The sequence below is a fragment of the Lepisosteus oculatus genome, chromosome 2, assembly GCF_040954835.1.
Source record: "Lepisosteus oculatus isolate fLepOcu1 chromosome 2, fLepOcu1.hap2, whole genome shotgun sequence".
Lineage (NCBI taxonomy): Eukaryota > Metazoa > Chordata > Actinopteri > Semionotiformes > Lepisosteidae > Lepisosteus > Lepisosteus oculatus.
The window spans coordinates 26941180-26962202 of record NC_090697.1 but is presented as its reverse complement, the minus strand read 5'-3'; the positions used below and the strand labels follow the sequence as shown (position 1 = coordinate 26962202).

Genomic DNA, 21023 nt, shown 5'->3' with positions numbered 1-21023 from the left:
CTGTGATTTTAACTATATATCCCAGCTTAATGTCTGTTACTACCCCACAATGTCTAATAGATGTTCTTTATGCATTTTGTATGTATAGTTCTGCATACAGCACCTTGCACTTGTCTACATTAATCATCACGTGTCAGCTGTTTGCCCGGTTGTGAATGTAGTCAAACACCTGGCAGATGACGTGCCCGGATCTAGTACCCGGTGGGTTTAGCTGTCTTGATTTGCAGGACCCCGGGGTACACAGACTCCTCCATCCCGCTGACGGGAGACCAGCAGACCGACGCTGACATCCTGGCCTTTGTGAGGGCCAGGCAAAACCTTCTGCAGAGGACAGGTAGGCCTGAGACAGACACCCCACTGGGTCCTCAGAGAGCGACATGGACACTGAACACTCGAGTTAAAAAATAGCTCAAATAAACTGGAATGCTTAGATACTGGTGACAGCTCTGGGAGGGAACAAATATCCTTCTATTGCAATATTTAAAAAGGGAGAGGCACTTATAAAATTACTAGTTGGTGAAAGAGAAACATTTCCATCAGATTTTTTCTGTTAGTTGAAGTACTTTATATACTTCCACCCATTCATCCATTTTCTATTTACTTTATCCAATTTATGGTCATGGGGGAGCCACAACCTATCCCAGCAAGCATCAGACAGTAGGCAGGATACACCCTGGACAGGACACCAGCCCATCATAGGGCACACACAGGCCCAAACACAAACACTTAGCCAATTAACCTACCAGTATGTCTGTGAGAGGAAACTGAAGCACCCAGTTGAAACCCACACAAACTCAGGGAGAATATACAAACTCCCCACAGATGGCACCCCAGGTCCAGAATTGAACCCAGGGCCCCAGCACTGCGGGGCAGCAATGCTAACCACAGAGCCATCGTGCTGCCCTTTTATAGACTTCAAGAACAGAGATTTGTGAGAAGAGTTACGAGCCAGGTGTAGCCATTCAGCTCACCTAGCTTGTTTGGCCCTGAATACTGAAGCTCATTTCTCCTGGACACTCAAATTTTAGAAGCTCTAAATCCTGCCCTCTAGTGAAGAACGGAAGTAAAGAGTCAATGCCAAACCAGTTGGCCTTCTGTTGTATCTATATGTCATCATGTCTTTAACTTAACTACTGACATTTGCTTCTGCCTCTTAATGGACTCAGCACGTTGAATGACAGATTATAAACTTTTCAGCAGTTTTGTGTTTTATGCTTGACCAGTAAAGAATCCTTGCTTTCTTTGGCACATGAAGCGTTCGACTTGGCTTTTGTCTTGTAACTCTATAGTTACAAATTTCATCAGAGCTGCAATTATACCTCCTCCGTGCTCAGACAAAGAGTGCATATTTTAGCCAGCAGTTGCAGTGCTTTTCTGTAACATAGAAACATAATGATCTGAAGCAGAGAAAGTCTTTTGATATACTGTATATAGCCCCTGCTTTTGGTAATAGGCCCTTCTCCCAGTTGCCAGTAGTACTCATATTCTTGATAAGACAGGTTGACTAAAAATTTCCACATGGCTGAGAGACTGTCTAATGAAAAGATCAGAACCACTGACATACTTCTTGAAGAAACTTATTGATCAATAGCAGTAAGATGACTTGGAGATGTATTCTATGAGTTATCCAAGCACTGGGGGGGGAAGCAAATTTAGCAGTATTTAGGGTCTTTAGTTTTTGTCAGGCAGAGGAGATTTTGTGACACACATGGGGGGAACTCAGTTCCCTGCTATGAGTACTAATCTGAGCACATGAGAGGAGCTCCTCTTCACCAGTAAGACAGAAATGTGAGGTGCCTTTTTATTTCCAAGGTGCAATTTTCAGACAGCGTCCATTCGCTTTAAACTCTTTCTTTAGACGATGTGATTGACTGACCATTTTTGAAAAACTAAAGATTCATTACTGTTGTGCAGTGGTTATGAAAATAATATAAATTGCATCACTATGTGATTATTAATGCCAGCTATTTTGAAGTAGAACACATATCTTTCCTCTTAAAGACTATTGATGTAGACCGCAGAAGGGAGCTCACTATGACACAAGCTTGGTGATTTTGCCAAAACATAAGGTGGAATACACTGAGATTAAAGTAGTAGAACTATGAGGGACAGTTGCAATAACCAGTCATAAATACTGTAGTTTATCGCAATTTGTAACCTCTAATCCAGCAGCCATATCATTCTGCAATTCACAACTTGCATGTGGGTCCTAATGCCCCAGTTTAGTGACGGGGACGCTATACTGTAGACAGGTACTGTCCTTCGGGTGAGACGTAAAGCTGAGCTCCTGACTCTTTGGTCATTAAAAATCCCTGGGCATTTCTCGAAAAGAGTAGTGGTGTAACCTCAGTGTCCTGGCCAAATTTCCCATTGGCCCTTACCACTCATGGCCTCCTAATAATCCCCATCTCTGATCTATTGGCTTCATTACTCTGCTCTCCTCCCTACTGATAGCTGGTGTGTAGTGAGCGTTCTGGCGCACTATGGCTGCCGTCGCATCATCCAGGTGGATGCTGCACATTGGTGGTGGTGGAGGGGAGTCCCCATTACCTGTAAAGCGCTTTGAGTGAAGAGTCCAGAAAAGCGCTATATAAGTGTAAGCAATTATTATAATAATAATAATTATTATTATTACATCTTACTTTTCATTCAGTGAACAGCATCAGAATTTCAGGGTTATCTTTTTTGTATGTTGGGCTTCCTGGCATCAGATATACAGTAGAAGAAGTAGAAGCACATACAGATTGATAGGGTTTTTACTTTACAAAATGTCCTCCTGATGTTATCCAGACACATCAACCACCTGATGCAGCTGCTGTAACACTCCAGCAGTTTGGAGCTGTCCAAGTGAGATGCATGCGAGCACATTTACAATGTAGGGCCTACAGAGTCAGGTATTTGTACTGCATAGGGCCCTTCTAAGAATTGGGATAGCAAAGTCAAAACCCATTTTATTTGCTTTACAGGCAAGAAATTTGTATTTGTGATTATGAATAAGTGCAATATAATATCTTTTACTTTTCACCCCATTCATACAATGGCTCACAGATATCATGCAGTTATTGGGTCAAAGGGATAATCAGCCACATAACTGACTTTTACACTCTAAAATGTACTTATCGTCACATTAAATCACTGGGTCAAACACAAAGCATGTTTTTGTTCTAATATGTAATATGATCAAATGTATGAATAGAGCTTACCAAAAACGTATGTATATTATACTTCTCTTTCATATTATGTTATGATCACAGATACAAATTGCCTGAATATAAAGCAAAAATATACTAGTTTTAACTCTGCTTTCATTTTGGAGGGCACAGTATGCTTTTAACACCAGTGTCGCAGGAAAACAAAAATCAAATATACTCTGTTTCAGTGTGCTCCTGAAGTATTGTAATAATAGTCTTCTGCCCACTGGTCTCTGTGATGTGAAGTGAGATGGACAGGTGACATTATTGGACTGAGAGAATCACTGTACACCCTGAGTTTAGAAGTCGCTCAGCTGAGCCACACAGGCAAATTGGATTGGAAATCTGAACCGTGTAAATCAACGGCGCAGGAATCGAAGGTTCCCGTTTTGACAAGGAACCATTTTCTGTCACATGGTGTTTGAGAACATATATATTAAGCAATTGCTCTTATCACAGCCCGACTAATGGCTTTAGGGTTTACTGAGCAATGCCTCTGTGTGTGTGCAGTGTCTCCCAATACATGCTGCTGTGTCAGTGTGTGCGACAGGGGGAGAGAGACAGATGGCCTTATTACTAACACCAGGGAGCAGTGAATTATCTCCTCTGCTGTTCGGGATCCTCTCTGTTTAAACACTTTGTGTGTCAGACTACCCTGAAGGAGAGCAATTAGTCATTCCTAACAAACACGCCAGGCACTTCATGAGCTTCAACTCCCTACACTTCCCTTTAGTTCAACTGGGGTTTGAGAGGAAGGGGAACATTTTTCTATTTGCTGTTGTTTTGTTTAATCAGTCGGTGACTTGTGGTGGAAAAGCAAAAAGAAAATGTAACCCTGTTGAGGTGCGAATTACCCATTCTTGACCTTAATGCTCTTCATCCTTGAGCTCCGTGGAGCAGCTTTCTCCTCTGGGATCCTCTTTGATCTACACATTCCTCCTTGCCACTGGACATTGTTGGGATGTCATTCCCATTTGACCTCAGCACAGCACCCAGCCACGGAAGTTGATCACCCTTGTGCAATAGACTAGGCTCCTGTCTCCTGGTAATGCTCTTTGTTTCATATCTCATTGAGGGCTGAAGATTTATCAGGCTTTCCAGCAGCTCCTGTTGCGGAAAGTAGCTGGGGAGGTCATGTCCATCATTCAATCCCATTTGGACAGCGAACCGACATGGAATTTAGTCAGCCACTGCTGCGATTTGGATCTGTAGGACCCGGGGCGGAGCGGTGGCTCTCAGGATAGGGGCCTCTGGCTGGAAGGTTGCCGGTTTGTATCCTGCGGCCGGCAGAGGAATCCTACTCCGTTGGGCCCCTGAGCAAGGCCCTTAACCCTAGCTGCTCCAGGGGCGCCGTGTAAATGGCTGACCCTGCCCTCTGACCCCAAGCTTCTCTCCCTGTCTCTGTGTGCCTGTGTGTCTCATGGAGAGCAAGCTGGGGTATGCGAAAAGACAAATTCCTAATGCCAGAAATTGTATATGGCCAATAAAGTGATCTTATCTTATCTTTTGTTTCAGGACAGCAGAACGTTACAATAGAAATAACTAATTTCACAGCTTTTTTGTCACTATATATAGTATATTCTCAATCGACCACAATGAATAGAAGCTATCAGAATGGTCATGGATGAGAGACTCTGAGAAGGTTTATCTTAAAAAAGTATTGAACGCGTTAAGTGAAAGGAGATAAAGCGAAGATAGCAACAAGAGTCATTACAAAAGAGGATGCTCAGTGAACTTTCTGTGTGCACAAAGTGTGTTGCAATACTGTGTACAAATTAATACAGCTGATGAATGGATGGATGGGCACATAAATACTTAAATGGCTATTTAAATCTAGGAGTGGGTCAGTTGATGGGAGCCTCAGAGGCCTCTAATGGTTCAGATCTTTGCTACATTAAGCACTGAGATGTGTAACCTAGCACGCAAAATCTGTTTGCATATCTCATAGTGACTCAACTGCTTTGCAAAGTGTCACACACCTCACCTAGAGGTTATGTGCTCCAGTTTCCACTGGGATTCCTTTTCCATTAGAAAGTTGACACCTGCTGGGATGTGTTTTTCTGATGTGGAAATCTAATCTTTGCAATAGGTAGACCAACAATACAAAGTATTCACAAATGGATTATAATTAAAAAAGAAGCCTGACTTATTTATTGATAATCTCCTACACTGTTCCATATATGTCTAGCAAAAGCTTAGCGTGTGTCATAAGGTCAGGCAAAAGTATTAATGAGAAAAAAACACAAAGAAAGTCTTATATATCCTTTTTCTAATTGTTTTGTTGAAAAATAAAAAAACAGATTCAACCTTATAATAAAAACTAAATTAGAATCCTTAAATAAAATAGGTGTATATTTCCACAAACATATTTTTGTAAACAACATGTTCCACGTTTGTTGCAAATTGACCACAGTTATGAAATATAATTAAAAAGCAATGGCTGACAATAATTTTAAAATAAATAACAGCATCATAAAAAAAATTATGAAAAAAGCATAATGGCTGAAATTTGTAATAAAAAAAAACATTGAAAATGGTTCAACTAAAAGTACAGCAAAAAATCTCAAAATGGCACTGACACAATTTAATACAGGAGCCAGTGGAAAACTGAGAATAGGCCCGAAAAGCCTCAGTGTGGTGCTGTTATTGGCCAACACAGATCAGGAACTACTGCAGCCACCCCCAGGTTTGAAGAAACACAAAGATTTATGCAAAACTTTGAAGAAGAATTGTTGGAGCAGCCTGGAAAAATCTTTGGTTCACTGCAAAAGATTTGAAGCAAGATCCGAGGACAGACACGAGCTTCCCGAGCAATTCAACGACGAGATCTGAGACTTTCTGGGAAAGCTAAAGTTGCTGCTGGGAGAGCTGCTAGTGGGTCCAGTAGGGTTCTAATGCACCTGTATGGTGATGGTGACCCTAAGCTGTAAAAACCAGGCTCTGTCCTTCGGGTGAGATGTAAAACTAAGGTCCTGACTCTGTGCTCATTAAAAATCTCAGGGCATTTCTCCACAAGAGTAAGGGTTAGGGTATTACCCTGGTGTCCTGGCCAAATTTCCCCCTGGCCTTTACCAATCATGGCCTCCTAATAATGAATTTGCATGATGACTCTGTTCTCCTCCCCACTGAGAGCTGCTGTGTGGTGAGCGTACAGACGCACTATCGCTGTTGTTGCATCATCCAGGTGGGGCTGCACATTGGTGGTGGTGGAGGGGAGTCCCCATTACCTGTAAAGAGCTTCGTGTGTATTGTCCAGAGTATGATTATTTAAGTGTGCAGTATGTTTTGTCATTGTCTTACTGCAGGGTAAATTGTTACCTGAAGGCAAAAGATGTCCAAAAATTGCCTCCTTTTTTTTGGGATGTGGGCACATGATGTGTCTGTACACTGTAAAATGTATTCTGCTGCTGCCATCATCAGTTACATCGTCAGTAAAGATAAGTGAGCAAGTTCCAGAGGCAGGCATGTATGCCCAAACCATGATATTACCTACATGCAAAACCTCAGCATTTGGAAATACCACTAATCACCAGAGCCTGGTTGTGTGCTTAGTGCTATACCAGCCACAGACCATGATACCACACTACAGTTTTGCAAGTAATAATCAGCACAGCTTGCATTATACAGTAGGTAAAAAAAACAAATCTTTGTTCAGCGATGCTGCCAGATATTCTGTGGTACATCTTCTTTTATATTATAAGGTCCTGTTAGATATCTTTTACTACTGTATATCAATGCAATTAATTATTCCTAGTTAAAATTGTATTTACCAATTGACTGAATTGATTAATGACTAATCTAAACTATAGAAAAGCATGAAAAAAGAAGTGCCGATAGCCCTTTCAACCTGTCTGAATAAATATAATGTTCATAAAATATTTGATGGAAACTTTAGCGTCAAATAAAGCAACACAACTGAGATGCTCTGTCTTTGGTAACAGGCTCTGAAAATAGACATTTGCCTCACTTGATTGTATATTATCTTTATGAGTGCGGAAAACTAATTCCTATATTCACTCTTAAAAAGGCTCAAAACGTGTCTGAGGAATGTCAAAATAATTACATGGGAAAGAAACATGTTTGTTGAATGTCTTTTTACTGTATTATCTCATCTCAAAGTATTAACATACAGGATTAAAAGGCATACTCGTATTAGAGTATTCAGTATTACACATATAACATGATGTGTTTTTAGTCTAACATGATTAAAATGGTGAACAGTGGAATTACAGTATTAGAGAATTTATTTTACTTTGTGAACTATTAAAAAGTACTGGGAGGTAATATTAAATCCAAAAGTCAGATGTATAGGTACTACATAACAGACTGTACTGGCCCAATTCAAGCACTGATACTACCATAGAGAAGCCATGTTTTTTTTTTTGTCTCATGTAGTCTGCTATTGATTTGGTTTTTGCAGTAACCCTCCTCTTGATGTGTATTTCAGGATCATCTCATCAATGAAAGCTATGATACTCGCAGTGGAAGTGCTTCCCACAAGCTCTCCCTCAGGCCTAGTCCCTCCCCGGAGCATTGTGCATCTCTGACAGGACACTGCAGCTGCATGAGTTGGGTGTGAGGTGCCAGAGTCATGCCAAAGGCAGAAGAACTACACCATTCCTGAACAGCTTTGGAGAACACGACAGTGCTACACTTTTACCAGGGTTTACACCTTGTACCTGAGAAAGAAAGACATCTTTGCCATTACTGCATATTTTGGCATCGCCCCTCTGTTCCCCTGTCCTCGATGTTGAGGTTTCTGGCCTTGGGCATACTTCTTAATTACCATTTGAGAACGTACTAAAAGCTACAAATGCAAAGACGCCATTCTGAGGATCTCATCTGGCTATTTTTTGATGGAAGCCGAAGGGTGAGCTTCAACCAGGTAGTTGGGTAGCCTTGTTCCAGACTCCCACAACCCTTTGCATAAAGAGGTGCCTCCTGTTCTAAGATTCAAATGAAGTGTCAGTTAGTTTCAACTTGTCTTCTGGGTTGTGTCTCGATGCTCATTTGGAAGTAGCAGATCTTGGAAAGCATTAAGAACAGTCTAATGCTAAAATGACAGTCACGCCTACAGGTCAGCTGTTGAGGACCGTGCTTGGCCTTTGTGTTAAGAGTCCTCAACCAATGGAAGAGAGCAGAAGATGGGAGAAAGACTGATGTCAAAACAGCGTTCTTGGCCAGTAGGCTGCCACTGGAATTGCTAAACAGTGCAGAGAAATTTGGAACTCAGTTGCTTCATTTTTCTGCTAAGAGGCAAATGTCTGCAGAATTCATGAGGACAGGAGTGAGTTCCTACTTTCTGATGCTGCCTGAGCTGATGGCATAAAATAAGAGAATTGTATTATTTTGTAGTATTTCAGATGGGTAGCTGCGTCAGCATGCGTAGGCTGCAAAGGAACAAGTAGTAGGTTTATTCCATGCTGAAAAAAAGAAGAAAGAGAACACAACGTTTCGGCCGTGGAGCTTTCTTCAGGTGTGGTTCCACACCTGAAGAAGGCTCCAGGGCCGAAACGTTGTGTTCTCTTTCTTCTTTTTTTCAGCATGGAATTAACCTATTACTTGTTCCTTATTTTGTATTATGTTTGATGTGCCTCTAAATAGCTTTATTTTGAAAACAGAATTGTGAAAAATACAAAGTTTTCTTAATAATTCAAGTGCAATTAGTTTATTTCAATAAAAAAACAATGTGTTTTGTTTGCATTGTTACCCATCCTTACATTTTTCTGGTCATGTGTTAAAATTGTCAACAAGTTGACAGAACTTGGAAAATGCCTCTGTTTGCTAATTTCAGATTGGGGCTTTCCACATTTAAATTTCTTCATGCAGATTAGAACAGAGATTGACTGTGCTATTTTCACACTGATTATTTTAAACACCTTCTTTTTGCTTTTTCTTGTATTCACTTCCTCCTTCTCAATTGAGAAAATTATGTCTCCAAATAATTTTGTACGCTTGAATTAAATGGTTTTATTTAACAAATGTTCAGGAGGAGGTCAAAGTCTAAGTTCACATTTCCACTCTTCTGCGTATAAATACTAGCTGAGTTCAGTGCTCATCTTTTGCAGAACTCCTCCCTCCACCCCACCTTCACCCTTGTAGCAGCTCCCTGGTTCATTCCTGGAGTGCGACAGTGTTGATCTTCAGCTAGGACTGTCACTCCAAAGTATTAAGTAATCTGTCCCTTTACATTAGTTCGCTTGTTTCGTTATCTAATAAATCATAATAATTTGACTAATCTATGGAATTCAGGTTTGCATTAGCAAAGGGGTTGAACATTTCTGCAATCAACATGCTTTAGCTTTTGATTTTTCTCTGCAGTTGTTGGTGACATTAAACATCTTTCACCAGTAAATCGATTCAGTCTGAGCATTCAAGTTTGGATACAAAATTAGTATAAATTACACCAACTTGTAATTCAACAAACCGAGATATCGTTGGATGGGGTGAATACATTTGCAAAGTGCCCTACTATCAGGTGAGTCTGTGGCTTCTAAAAAAGTTGTCATTTGACAAGAGACACTCTGAACAGAACACTACACAGATTTAATAATTTTATCTGTATCTGTAGTTTTGTTCATTTCACTGGCGATATCCGTTGCCACCTCTATGTCAGTTCTAGACACTTCCATTGTGTGTGACAGTTAAACTAACCACACAAGTGCCCTGTGATTGCCGCCTGATACAAACTAATAACAGCCATGAAGTCAGTCTTTGTTTTCAGAACACTTTTGCCTGGTCATGCTAGTAAATATTTCAGCTTGCCTGTCCCCTGTGGCTTCTCTGAAAACATCAGAGAGGCTGCTCCCTCTCGGGTCAAGCAGAAAGCCACTTCCCCATGATAACGCTTTACCTCTGCAGTAACTATTTGGGAGATTCTGTGAATGCAGTTTTACATTGGCTGACTGAGCTACAGCTGCTATGTAATTAACACGTGCTAGTTTTACGAAGGAGTTTGGAGGTTTTTCTCCTATGAATGTATGTTTTTATTTTTGGTTATATTTTATGAGAATTCCAGGTCAAATTGTAATATGTGATTCATGTTCATTTGTAATTGGGGAAATATCACTAGCTCATGTTTGGTCTGAAGAGTCTCAAGTGCTGTTTATCAGTCAGCTTACGTGGTTCACAGGACTCAAAGTGAATCAGTACAGTGATTCTCATTGATTATTGCTCGTTACTCTGTTGGGGCACTGTGGTTATTCATCCACGAGGCAGCAGATTGCTGAGAACGTGAGAGCAAGAGTTTTAAAAGCCCTCTGGTTTCTTCTGTATTTGTGGAAGCAGGTGGAGGAAGATGCAGCAGTGCTAGTTAGTGCCCAGATAGAGTGTGGATACAGTTTGCAAGGCAACAACAAATAGAGGGGAAATATGCAATATAATATTTTAGATCTAACCTGTATTTTTGCTTTAGGACTGATGTTCGTTCCAGGCAAAATTCCAGTTTGCATTTCCCCGGACTGATTTGTTTAATGAAATTTAGCCGTGCGGCTGATGCAATCCCTCCGAATGAGATTTGCATTCAGAGAAGAATCTGAGTAGAGTCCGTAGGAAGGGGGTGTCCCAGACACGCCCCCTTACTGCTGTCCTTCGGCGCAGGCTGTGCCATGTGCCAGAACATTTCAGCACCGGGGGCAAAACTCTGAAAGACAAAGGAGGATGTGGAGGAATTTGAGGGGAAAAAGAAAAAGCATGGCATAGATTTCCTCATGAGTGCCATTATACAGGAGTTCGCTTCCCTCTCCCTAATCTGGTGGGGAGTGCCGTTACAATCACCCTGTAGAGTTCAGAGCTTTTCAAGATTGAGGTGAAAAATATTTTTTTTTTACTGCAAATGCATTGAGGAGTCATGAGAAGCCATGGGGATTGAAGCTTTCTCATGTGTTCACTCAGAGTGAATGAAAGGACAATCGGGACCAGTGCAGGGATAACAGGTAGAGTTGAACTCAGGATTAGGTTAGTTGTTCTGGGCTCAAAAGCTGCTGACGAAATCGCCAAATTTATATTTCTGCAACACTGATGTCTCTCCTTTCAAGCAAATAACATGTTAGATTTGTTGACTTTATTCTCCCCTGTGAACCTGAGAGCTGCATTGATCCTACTAAGGATATCTCTGGCAAAGCACAGAATATGTGGACTATAGCTGCTGATGGAGGAATGCAGACCTATGATAATATAAGTGGATGGTGTTGATACATGCAAAATAAATCTTCACCTATCAACCAAAAGAAGAGACATTTTTAACAGTTTTCTCATATGTTCATTTAAATAAAGAACAGTTGGCGCATCTAGTCCATTTGGTAGTAGCGTATTGATCTAAGTTTCTTATCCAGTTGTCTTGTGAAAGAAGGTAGGTTATCGGCTTCAAGAACATGGCCGCGTACTGTAGCTTGTTCCACACTCCCACCACCTTTTGTGTGAAGTGCCTCTTGTTCTCATTTTTTAATTTCACTTTCACGTAGTTCCCTCTTGTGTCCTCTAGTTTCACAATTGATTCTGAAGAAGTCCCACTGGGTTGACTCTGTTAATGCCTTTGAGGATTTTGAAATCCTGGATCAAGACTCCTCACAGTCTTCTCTGGTGAAGACTAAAAATGTGCTGGACACGAACCTATTCCTCAGAGAGCTCTTTATCTGTTGTCTTTATTCATCCCTTGTCTCTCTTGCCTTCTGCCACACATACAGTACAGTGAAGCAGGACTCATCTGCTCCTGTAAGTCATCCATATGGCCATGCAAGGGAAAAGTCACCAGTTCAGATCTCTCTTTAAATCTCCACCTCTAGAAAATCCCCATGCAGTGATTTACATTTCAAAGTGCATCGTGGGCATATCTACATTTTCACAACTGCATTAAGTCTGGGCTGCAAGTAACTTCTGGAAAAAAAGTTGAAAAATGCCTTATTCTATCTGCTTAGCTATCCTCAACACTCCTTTCTTAACTGCAGTATCTTTAATCCTAAAAGGATTTTATTGTTTTATAGAAAGAAAAACTGTAAAAAATTGGAGACGTACTGTACAGTACAAATACTCCCATGTGACTAAATCATTAACAACAAAAAACAACTGTCACAACTGTTGTCTTTCACAAAACGTTGTGTCTTTAACAACAAACTCCTTGCTAACCAAAAGTTTACAGAATTATATGTCCTTGTAGTTTCTTACCAGGCTGCAGACATACAGTATCAGATGAGCACACAAATGAATGCAGGAGTTAAATGAGAGTTGCTAAGCGGTGTGGTGAAATAGGATGCTCATCTCAAAGATTCATGCATGGACACTCAGGATGTGACAGGTCAAATATTAACTAGTGTTCTGCTGACATGAGGCAGCTTCCTCATCAGTGAAGTGTGAAGGGGGTGGTGATTGATAGAGTCGCTTACCGTCTAGAAACAGCCCGGTGTCCCGGACAGAAAGAGCCTGCAGCTCCTCAGTCACATTGGAAACCCATCTGATGCCTGTGCAACAGCTTGATGGAAAGGGCATTGTGTTTTCTGAAAGGGTGCTTCCTTGCTTGAGCTCTACTTGAAGTGTGCAGCAAAAAGGCATTCATCATAGCACTTGAGGGACTTTGGTTCTGCCTTTACCCAAAGACAGAGGGAAACAACGCAAGTATTTATGCAGTTTTTAAGAGAAGATTCCTTGTCCTAAGTCGTCGCGAGCAGTGCGCTGCAGGAATGGGAAACTGCACAAAGACATAATTATTTCTCTTCTGCGCCTGCGGTTCCATGCCACGCCTTTCTTATGACTAACTTTGCAATCTAGAGCCCCTCTGACAGCTCTGCTGTCTGAATATTCTCCTGGAGCGGCTTCAGCGCCACCATCCCTCTGACTCCTGCAGCCCCCTCTCTGGGTCTGACGTAACCCTGCGCTGGGGGATTATGGCTCGCTTCCACGCCAACATGCGGGTCAGCTGGACCGCCCTGCTGGTTCTGGGCTACTTCCTCTACCTGCTGGTCGGTGCCACAATCTTCCAGATCCTGGAGAGGGCGGCGGAAAGCCAGAACCGGAACCACTTCCAACTGGAGAAGCTGACGTTCCTCAAGAACTACAGCTGTCTGGACGGACCAGCTCTGGAGCGGTTTGTGCAGGTAGGTCTGCTCTGTGAGGGGGGGAGTTATGTGGGAAGAATTTGTATTAGCAAAATGTGTGGAAAAAAACACAATCTGCTGGTCTGACAAGTATCCAAGCTTGCTGATAATAAACCAATTTGCCTGGGATTAATCTTCCATATGACTGCAATTCCACACTCAAATTCATTTTTTGTTTCCTATTTTCCTGACTTTCTCCCTTCAAAGAAAAGAAAAAAATGATTAAGAGAAACTGATTACAACTGTGGGTGTAGACCATATCTAGGGAAAAACAGCCCGAAAACCCACCGATAAGACTGTGTTCACATAAATGGTAAGTGGTTCAGAATTAATCTAATTAAAAGCAGAAAAACACAATTAAATGTGTGGCACTACAAAACCCTTGGATTTATTAAGTTGGTTAACCAAGATAAATAAAATCAATGCAATATTTTTCCATGGCAGTTACAGATTTGTTTGCTGTAGTAATGTATAGTCTCATTAGAACATCATTGATTTTCACTTTACTGCACTTCATCCGCACGATCGTTAAAGAGTGTAGCAACAAGACGAACAATTAGAGCTTTCCACGTAAGTCAGGACCAGGATGTCCAATCCTGGTCCTGCAGGGCCACTGTGTTGAATTTCTTTGTGCCAAGAAGACAGGTGCCCATCTCATTCTGGTATAATCCATTTACGTCTGCAGGTTTTCTAGGGCTCTTCAGAGCAACGTCATCAGAAGCGATCTGAGCTGAGAGTTGTTACAGTACAGTACAGCTAGTGTTGAGTTGGAATGAAACCCATGCTTGGGAGGAGGCCTGCAGAACCAGGACTGCACACCCCTGATTTAAATAATGTTGCTGTATAGCAGGAGTCTGCAGCCCTGAGCCTTGAGAGCCCCCAATCCAGCACGTTTTATACTGGAGGTTATCATTAAATCATACATTTTAAAGAATTGAACAATTTCAATGCAACAAACAAGTAGGTGATTTGTTAATTAAATCATTCAAAGATGATGAGGGACCAGAATCTGAGTACCCTGCAATCCTCAAGGACCAGTTCTCCTAAAATGGAAAGGTAGGTAAGTTCATTCAAACCATATAAAATAGATGATCAGGCCAGAGCTCAACCGGTTTCAGGGTATGAAGTGGTCAAAGACCACATGACTTCCACCCTGGATAAGACACCAGTCTGTCACAGAGCCTACAACCAGCAGTGCTGGTCCTTGTGTATGTACTGTAGCTGGGTGGACTGGAGCTACTGGGGTAAAATACTGCACTCAAGATACAACAGCAGTGTCTGCAGCGGGGACACAAACCCACAACCTGTCAGTCCTGAGGCCAGACATTTAGCCACTGTGCTCCTCTGCCCCATAGACAAAAATTATTCCCTGCTTAATTCATAATTTTCTGCTGTTACCAACCTTTAGAAACAGTTGATTCATTTTTTGGCTCTCTTGCAGATCAGGTTTGAAGAAACTTCTATACAGCAGTTGTAGGGAGATACACTAACTCCTTTCCCTTGCTACAGTATGTCCCTTGAGGTTGTTTGCAATAAGAAATAGTATGTAGAACTTAGAATGTGTCAGTAAAACTGATATTAAGACAATCTAGATCTTTCGGTTTCTCTCTGCAGGCGATTCCTCAGACTGGAGTTGAAAGTCCTCTTTTCTGACATTAAATCAGTTGCCCCCAAAGGCAGAAATCAATCTTGAAATTAAGTTTGCTTGTACATGTGAACAGTGGCTTCTGTGTGTATCCCACAATGCCATCTTCAGTACAGCAATGGAAAAATATCATAAAGTTAGTTCTTTGGAGGAAAAGAATTAACAATGTCATCTGTTTTTCTGCAGTCATTCCTAAATTTTACCGGGAGATCAGCTGATGGCTTACAAACCATTATGATATATATCCTTTTCAAACTTTGGCCGTTTTTAGATTTTAATCATAAACCAATTGGCAACACGTTGGAGAAAGCTTTGTTGAGGACATTTCGAATTTCAGCAGAAGCTGGAGAAGTACCACCCGGTGCTAATTCCCCTGCCTGTGTCTGCTCTGTCCTGACCAGGTCATTCTGGATGCCTGGGAGAAGGGAGTGAATCCATCAGGGAATTCCACCAACCCCAGCAACTGGGACTTCAGCAGCTCCTTCTTCTTTGCTGGGACAGTCATCACCACCATAGGCAAGTCTGCAGTCCCAGCAGCCCCTGCCTTTGCTGCGCTGGGCATTCAGGAAGCAGATTAGCCTGTTATTCCGCATATCCATGTTATTCCGAACTGCATGTTCTGAAGCACAGTAACGCAGAACACTTTTTCTCACACTGAAATCTGCTGGACTCTCTCGACTCTCGACTTGTTCCATGGGTATTTTTTTTTTTGTCTTGGTTAGATATATTTTTCAGGCCCCATACCAATACACCAGACAGGATGTCTTCATGGTCTCCATTAAAGAACAGGGCTGCTGTGCTCGCTCGCTCCTCCACACTCCTCCGTGTGGCGGGCTTGATGCCGAGTGATCAGCTGGGCCTGGGGGTTTGTCCCCTGTGGCCTGATGGGAAATCTTCCTTGGCGGGAGGAGGGAGCCCCTGTGTGACAACAGAGTGAGAAATAATGAGAAAACATACTGTAGGCAAGAGACTCAAGTTTTTGTGTAACTGAAAAATAGGGATTTTACTATCAGGCTTAACTGAAATGGACCTCAAATTGATTGAGATATATTCTTGCATCTTGTTTTTTTCTGGTTGCTTCAGTTTTCTTGCACAGTCCAAAGTCATGCTGGTATGTGAATTGGCTTCTGAGAAAATTGGCTCTGGTGTGAGTGTGTGTCTGTGGACCCTGAAGTGGATAAGCAGTTATTGAAAGTGATGTCATAATGTAATGTGAGTTTTACCTCATTTTATACTAAGAAGACAGATCCATCTTTTGAATTGCAGTCTGAAGTCTTTGGTGAGCCTGCTATACATCTGGACATGTGTTGTGTGACAGAGTCCTGCGCCTGTCTGTTTGTTTTTCAAAAGAATTAGTCAAGCGGATTAAAAAAATAAATACAGTAATATGCTTGCAGTGGAACACCTGTTGCCAAGGTAAGGGTAATATACATCTCGGTACAATAATGTTTACTTTAAAGATTTTTTTTTACATTAGATACAAGAGGGGGCTCTTGATTTAACCTCTTAGAGATTGACAGGAAAACATACAGTATGCTTGTTTTCTATGAGGCTATAAGAGTTCTGAAGGTGGGCTTACTTTTCCAGCCCTGGGAGGTGTCAGCACACAGTACTGAGACACACAACCAGACGGCACAGGTGGAAACTACGTTGGACTGCAGTTAAAACTGAGAGCAAGAGGCACTTCTTTACACAAAGGGTTGTGGGAGTGTGGAACATGCTGCCCAGCCACAAAGTTGAAGCCAATACCCTGACTTCTTACAGAAAAGGCTGGATGAGGTCCTCAGATCAGTTAGTTGCTAACCACCAAATGGGCTTGATGGGTCGAATGGCTCCTCCTGTCTGTGCCCGGTCTCATGGTCTTCTGAGAGGTCTGTCTGACTGGGCTCGCCTGACGTTGTCGTTACAGGTTATGGGAACCTGTCCCCTAGCACGGTGTCAGGCCAGGTGTTCTGTGTGTTCTACGCCCTGTGTGGGATTCCCCTCAACCTGGCATTCCTCAATCAGCTGGGCAAGGGCCTGACCGCTCACCTGGGCCGCCTGGAGAGGAGCGTGCTCACCGCAGGCCGCCACGAGGTACGCGCCGCACCCGCTGTCCTGGAGTTCCCCTTTCTCTGCTTCTCTCTGTCGGCTTCTTCAGGCTGGAGCGGGTAGTCTCGACACTCACATTGCAGGCTTGTGCGATTGTCCCTGCTTCCCCAGCAGACAGTGAAGGTCCTGGCCATGTCTTCGTTCCTGGTGATGGGTACCCTGCTGTTCCTGGTCTTCCCCCCCGTCATATTCAGCTATGTGGAAGGCTGGAGTTATGGAGAGGGATTTTACTACGCCTTCATCACTCTCAGCACCATTGGCTTTGGGGATTATGTCGTAGGTATGACCTGATCGTGGAGGGGTGCCTTTCTTTATGGGCTAGATGAGCAGAGGGGTCCTTCCCATTTGTCAGCATTAAACACTAAGACGAAAGTCATAAAGACTAAAGGATGAACAAACACTCCAGCCTCCTTGCCAGCTGGCAATTGTGACAGTACAAGTCACAATCGAGTTCATGGACAGGAAGGGATGGGAGTGGGGTGACACAAGATCAGGGTGCAGAAGTCAAGAGTCAAGGCTTGAAGATGGAAGGTGAGCACTGATATTATTACTGACCGAAATATCTCATCCAGCTGACACTTGAAAGAAACCAGGATATAGACTTCAACAGCATGGTTGGCAGCTTGTTCCACACTCCCACTACCTTCTGTGTAAAGAAGTGTCTCCTGTTTTCAGATTTAAATACAGCTCCAAGCACTTTCCACTTGTACCCTCTGGTTCATGTGTGACCACATGTCTACTGCTAAGTCACATGCATCTTTAATGAACCAGACAGCTGAGGAGCTCTCTACAAAATCTATGAGAAACCAAATGAGAATGATTTGAAGATGTGGGATGGCCCACATCTTCAAATCTGTGAAGTAAAACTATTTGCTAAATAATTAAAAAAGTGGAAACTTTGTGTGCCCACACATGAAATTGTCAGCAGTTGAGCAAGGGCCCGGGCCCATACTGACAAAGAGCTAAGGCGGCACCTTGCTCAGGCTGAAAGGTTCACGTGCTTATAGGGTGATAAAGAGGAGATCATATGTTTTTTTTTAAAAAAGGTTTAATTGTCACTCTTGATTCCAAATTGGCTTTGATCTTCAGGGACGGATCCAGACAAGCACTACATCTCCATCTACCGCAGCCTGGCTGGCGTGTGGATCATCTTCGGCCTGGCCTGGCTAGCCCTGCTCTTCAACCTGGGGGCCAGCGTGATGGAGCACCTGTTCCAGCTCAGGCACAGCCCCCGCCGGCTGCAGCGCCAGGCAGGGGGCCCCAGCAAGCAGGGAGAGGTCCAGGAGCAGAGACCCGCCCAGCAGACAGTGTGAGGGGCGGCCCAGCAGGCAGGACCCTGTGGGGGCTGTGCGCCTACGTGAGCTCCAGAACGGGTCGATGGGGGGGAGTAGACTGGAGCCCCAGCGGCTATACCCGGAGCAATGGAAGGTCCCCACCACAGGACTCATGGTGCTGATCCGTGGGTGAGCCATGACACCCCTGCTGTCATGAAGTGGAGGAGAAAATGGCTGCCACTGGGCTCTCTGATGCGATGGCCTTGCGGGTCTCTTCTCAGCTTCTTGAGGAAGCTCATATATCCAGAAATGTTGTACCTCTGTAAAGTACGATGTGCATACAACACACGATACGTTTAGAACTGTCAAGGTTCCATTTACAAGTTTGTTATGTCTTTTTTCATACACAGGGTTCGTTATGACAGAGCCACACCTGTATACCGAGCACTGCCAAGCACTCTGACAGCTGAGCTGCTGTGCCAGGGTTTCATCTGCTGTGAGCAAGTCTTCAGCAGAGGAGCAGGAGACAGCCTTGTGCAAATTCAGCCGTTATTGACCCCAGCACACACAGCCACACAGCGCTGGGACTGCCCCGCAGACAGTGCTAAAGTTTTCTAATTCTTTTACACAGTACAGCCTCATGAGTACATGAAAGTTTGGTTTGTTTCAGGCTCAGGTGGTTTTCGTCATTTCCTTTTGAAGCTGATCATTTCTTAATGACCTAGTTATGAGCAAATTTACTGCTGTTTTCACAAAGTCATTTCTTAATGTACTTTAACAAACCTTAAGGCAGTTTAGTAACTGACACAGAGCTGCTTAGCTGAGTTAACATATTCCAATAATAAGTCCACAGAAAACAAAAAGAAAACATTTGAACTGCGCCATAAACTAGTGCTCAAAGAAAATCGCTCAAAGAACAGACTGCGGAATTTAATTGAGTAATGTCAAGGCAAAATATGTGTTGCTTTTTTGTTCTCTTAAATCACAGCCTTTTTAAACAATGTTGTGTGTATATTCCTGGGTGCTGTCAGGAACAAAACCTTCAGGAACAATGAGGTCCCTATCATAGCCAATAATTAAATAACACACCTGAAGAAGGCTCCATGGCCAAAACGTTGTGTTCTCTAATCTTCTTTTTTTCAGCATGGAATAAACCTATTACTTGTTCCTTTTCAGCCTACGCATGCTGATGCAGCTACTCACCTGAACTATTAAATAAATAAATAAATAAATAAATAAATAAATAAATAAATAAATAAATAGGTCATGTTCTTGTGTACTGACCTGGATGCTGTATGTATTGACTTGGTCATTTTCTCATCAGCCCGGGAATGAGCACATCTGGGCTGCAAACTGCTATTGCATCCCCCCGTGCTGCCATGACCCCCCTCAGAGATGAGCCAGACTCCAGCGCAGCAGAGTCATGGCTGGTTCTCTTTCCCACTTGCTTTCCAAAAAGCCGTTTCCATTTTCTTCAGGACTGTATTTACCTGGCCTGCCTCAACCTCTCAACCAAGATGAACCAAACTCACTCTGAGTTTGATGAAAGAACATAAGAAAGCTTACAAACAAGAGAAGGGCCATTTAGTCTGTCTAGCTCTTCTGGTGCTTAGTAGTCAATTGATCTAAGAATCTCACCCAGCCATTCCCTGAAAGAAGCCCAGTTGTCGCCTTCAACAAATGAGTTGAGTAATTTGGTCCACTTCCCCACAAGCCCTTCCTTAAAGAATTGTCTCCTGTTCTAGGTTTTAAATGCACTTGTGCCCTCTGGTTCATGTTTTACCATTCATTCTGAAGAAGACTGCTGAGTCGACACTGTCAGGGTCTTTGATCATTTTCAATACTTCTGTCAGGTCCCTCTCCTCTGTTAAAGACTAGAAAAAGGTTCAGTTCATTCCGCCTATCAGCGTAGGACACTCCCCGTAGACACTTGTGCTGCTCAGGATGGATCTCCTTGAAAAAACATCAACCCATCCATTTTCGAACTGCTTTGTCCAATTCAGGGTCGCGAGGGAGCTGGAGCCTATCCCAGCAAGCAAGGGTGTAAGGCAGGATAGATGGGACACCACCTCTTCACAGGGCACACACACACACACTCACACACACTCACACTAAGACGAGGCTGGAAACACCGTGGAGGACATGCCAGTTTGCCCATGGCTTGCCAGGATAGGCTCTGGCTCCCCTGCCACCCTGAATTAGATTAGAAGCGGAGTGGATGTTCAGCAGCTCACATGGTTTGGTTTTGGGCAGGAGTGGTGATCGACTGATCACTGTTGCATGTTTACTGGGCATTAAGCATCAATTTCAATCTCAAGATAAGACTGTCACATCTTCTTCAGAATGAGCATTAAAACACAAACCAGAGGGCACAAGCGAAAATTACATGGAAGTGTACTTAAAACAGACAACAGAAGGCACTTCTTTAGATAAGAGATAAGATCACTTTATTGGCCATATACAACATCTTGTATCAGGAATTTGTCTTTTCACATACCCCAGCTTGCTCTCCATGAGACACACAGACAGTAATCAGAGCTTGGGGTCAGAGCGCAGGGTCAGCCATTTATACAGCGCCCCTGGAGCAGTTGGGGTTAAGGGCCTTGCTCACGGGCCCAGTGGAGTAGGATTCCTATGCCAGCTGCAGGATACAAACCGGCAACCTTCCAGCCACAGGCGCAGATCTTTAGCCACAGAGCCACCACACTGCCCTGAAGAGTATAGGATAAGCAAC

General features: G+C 43.0%; 2 protein-coding genes across 10 annotated transcripts in view; both read left to right on the top strand.

Annotated features, from left to right (window-relative positions):
• kif6 (kinesin family member 6) overlaps nucleotides 1-8611 on the top strand; it is a 122968-nt gene extending 114357 nt beyond the window's left edge. For all 8 annotated transcript variants that reach the window (XM_015356753.2, XM_015356760.2, XM_069199127.1 and 5 more), the window contains 2 exons: nucleotides 228-334; nucleotides 7639-8611. In XM_015356753.2, the coding sequence (XP_015212239.2) occupies nucleotides 228-334; nucleotides 7639-7655 (124 nt within the window). In that variant the 3' untranslated portion in view covers nucleotides 7656-8611. The remainder of the gene's footprint in view (nucleotides 1-227; nucleotides 335-7638) is intronic.
• A 3873-nt stretch (nucleotides 8612-12484) lies between these two features.
• Nucleotides 12485-19487, top strand: LOC102684048 (potassium channel subfamily K member 16-like). 2 transcript variants are annotated; one of them, XM_006626361.3, is made up of 5 exons: nucleotides 12485-13279; nucleotides 15326-15440; nucleotides 16834-17000; nucleotides 17127-17295; nucleotides 18105-19487. In XM_006626361.3, the coding sequence occupies exons 1-5, from the start codon at nucleotides 13070-13072 to the stop codon at nucleotides 18326-18328; spliced, it is 885 nt and encodes a 294-aa protein (XP_006626424.1). In that variant the 5' UTR covers nucleotides 12485-13069; the 3' UTR covers nucleotides 18329-19487. The 2 variants fall into 2 exon arrangements, with proteins under 2 accessions (XP_006626424.1, XP_015212319.1); XM_015356833.2 differs by having other exon boundaries at nucleotides 12487-13279; nucleotides 17130-17295.
• The last annotated feature ends 1536 nt before the right edge of the window (nucleotides 19488-21023 follow it).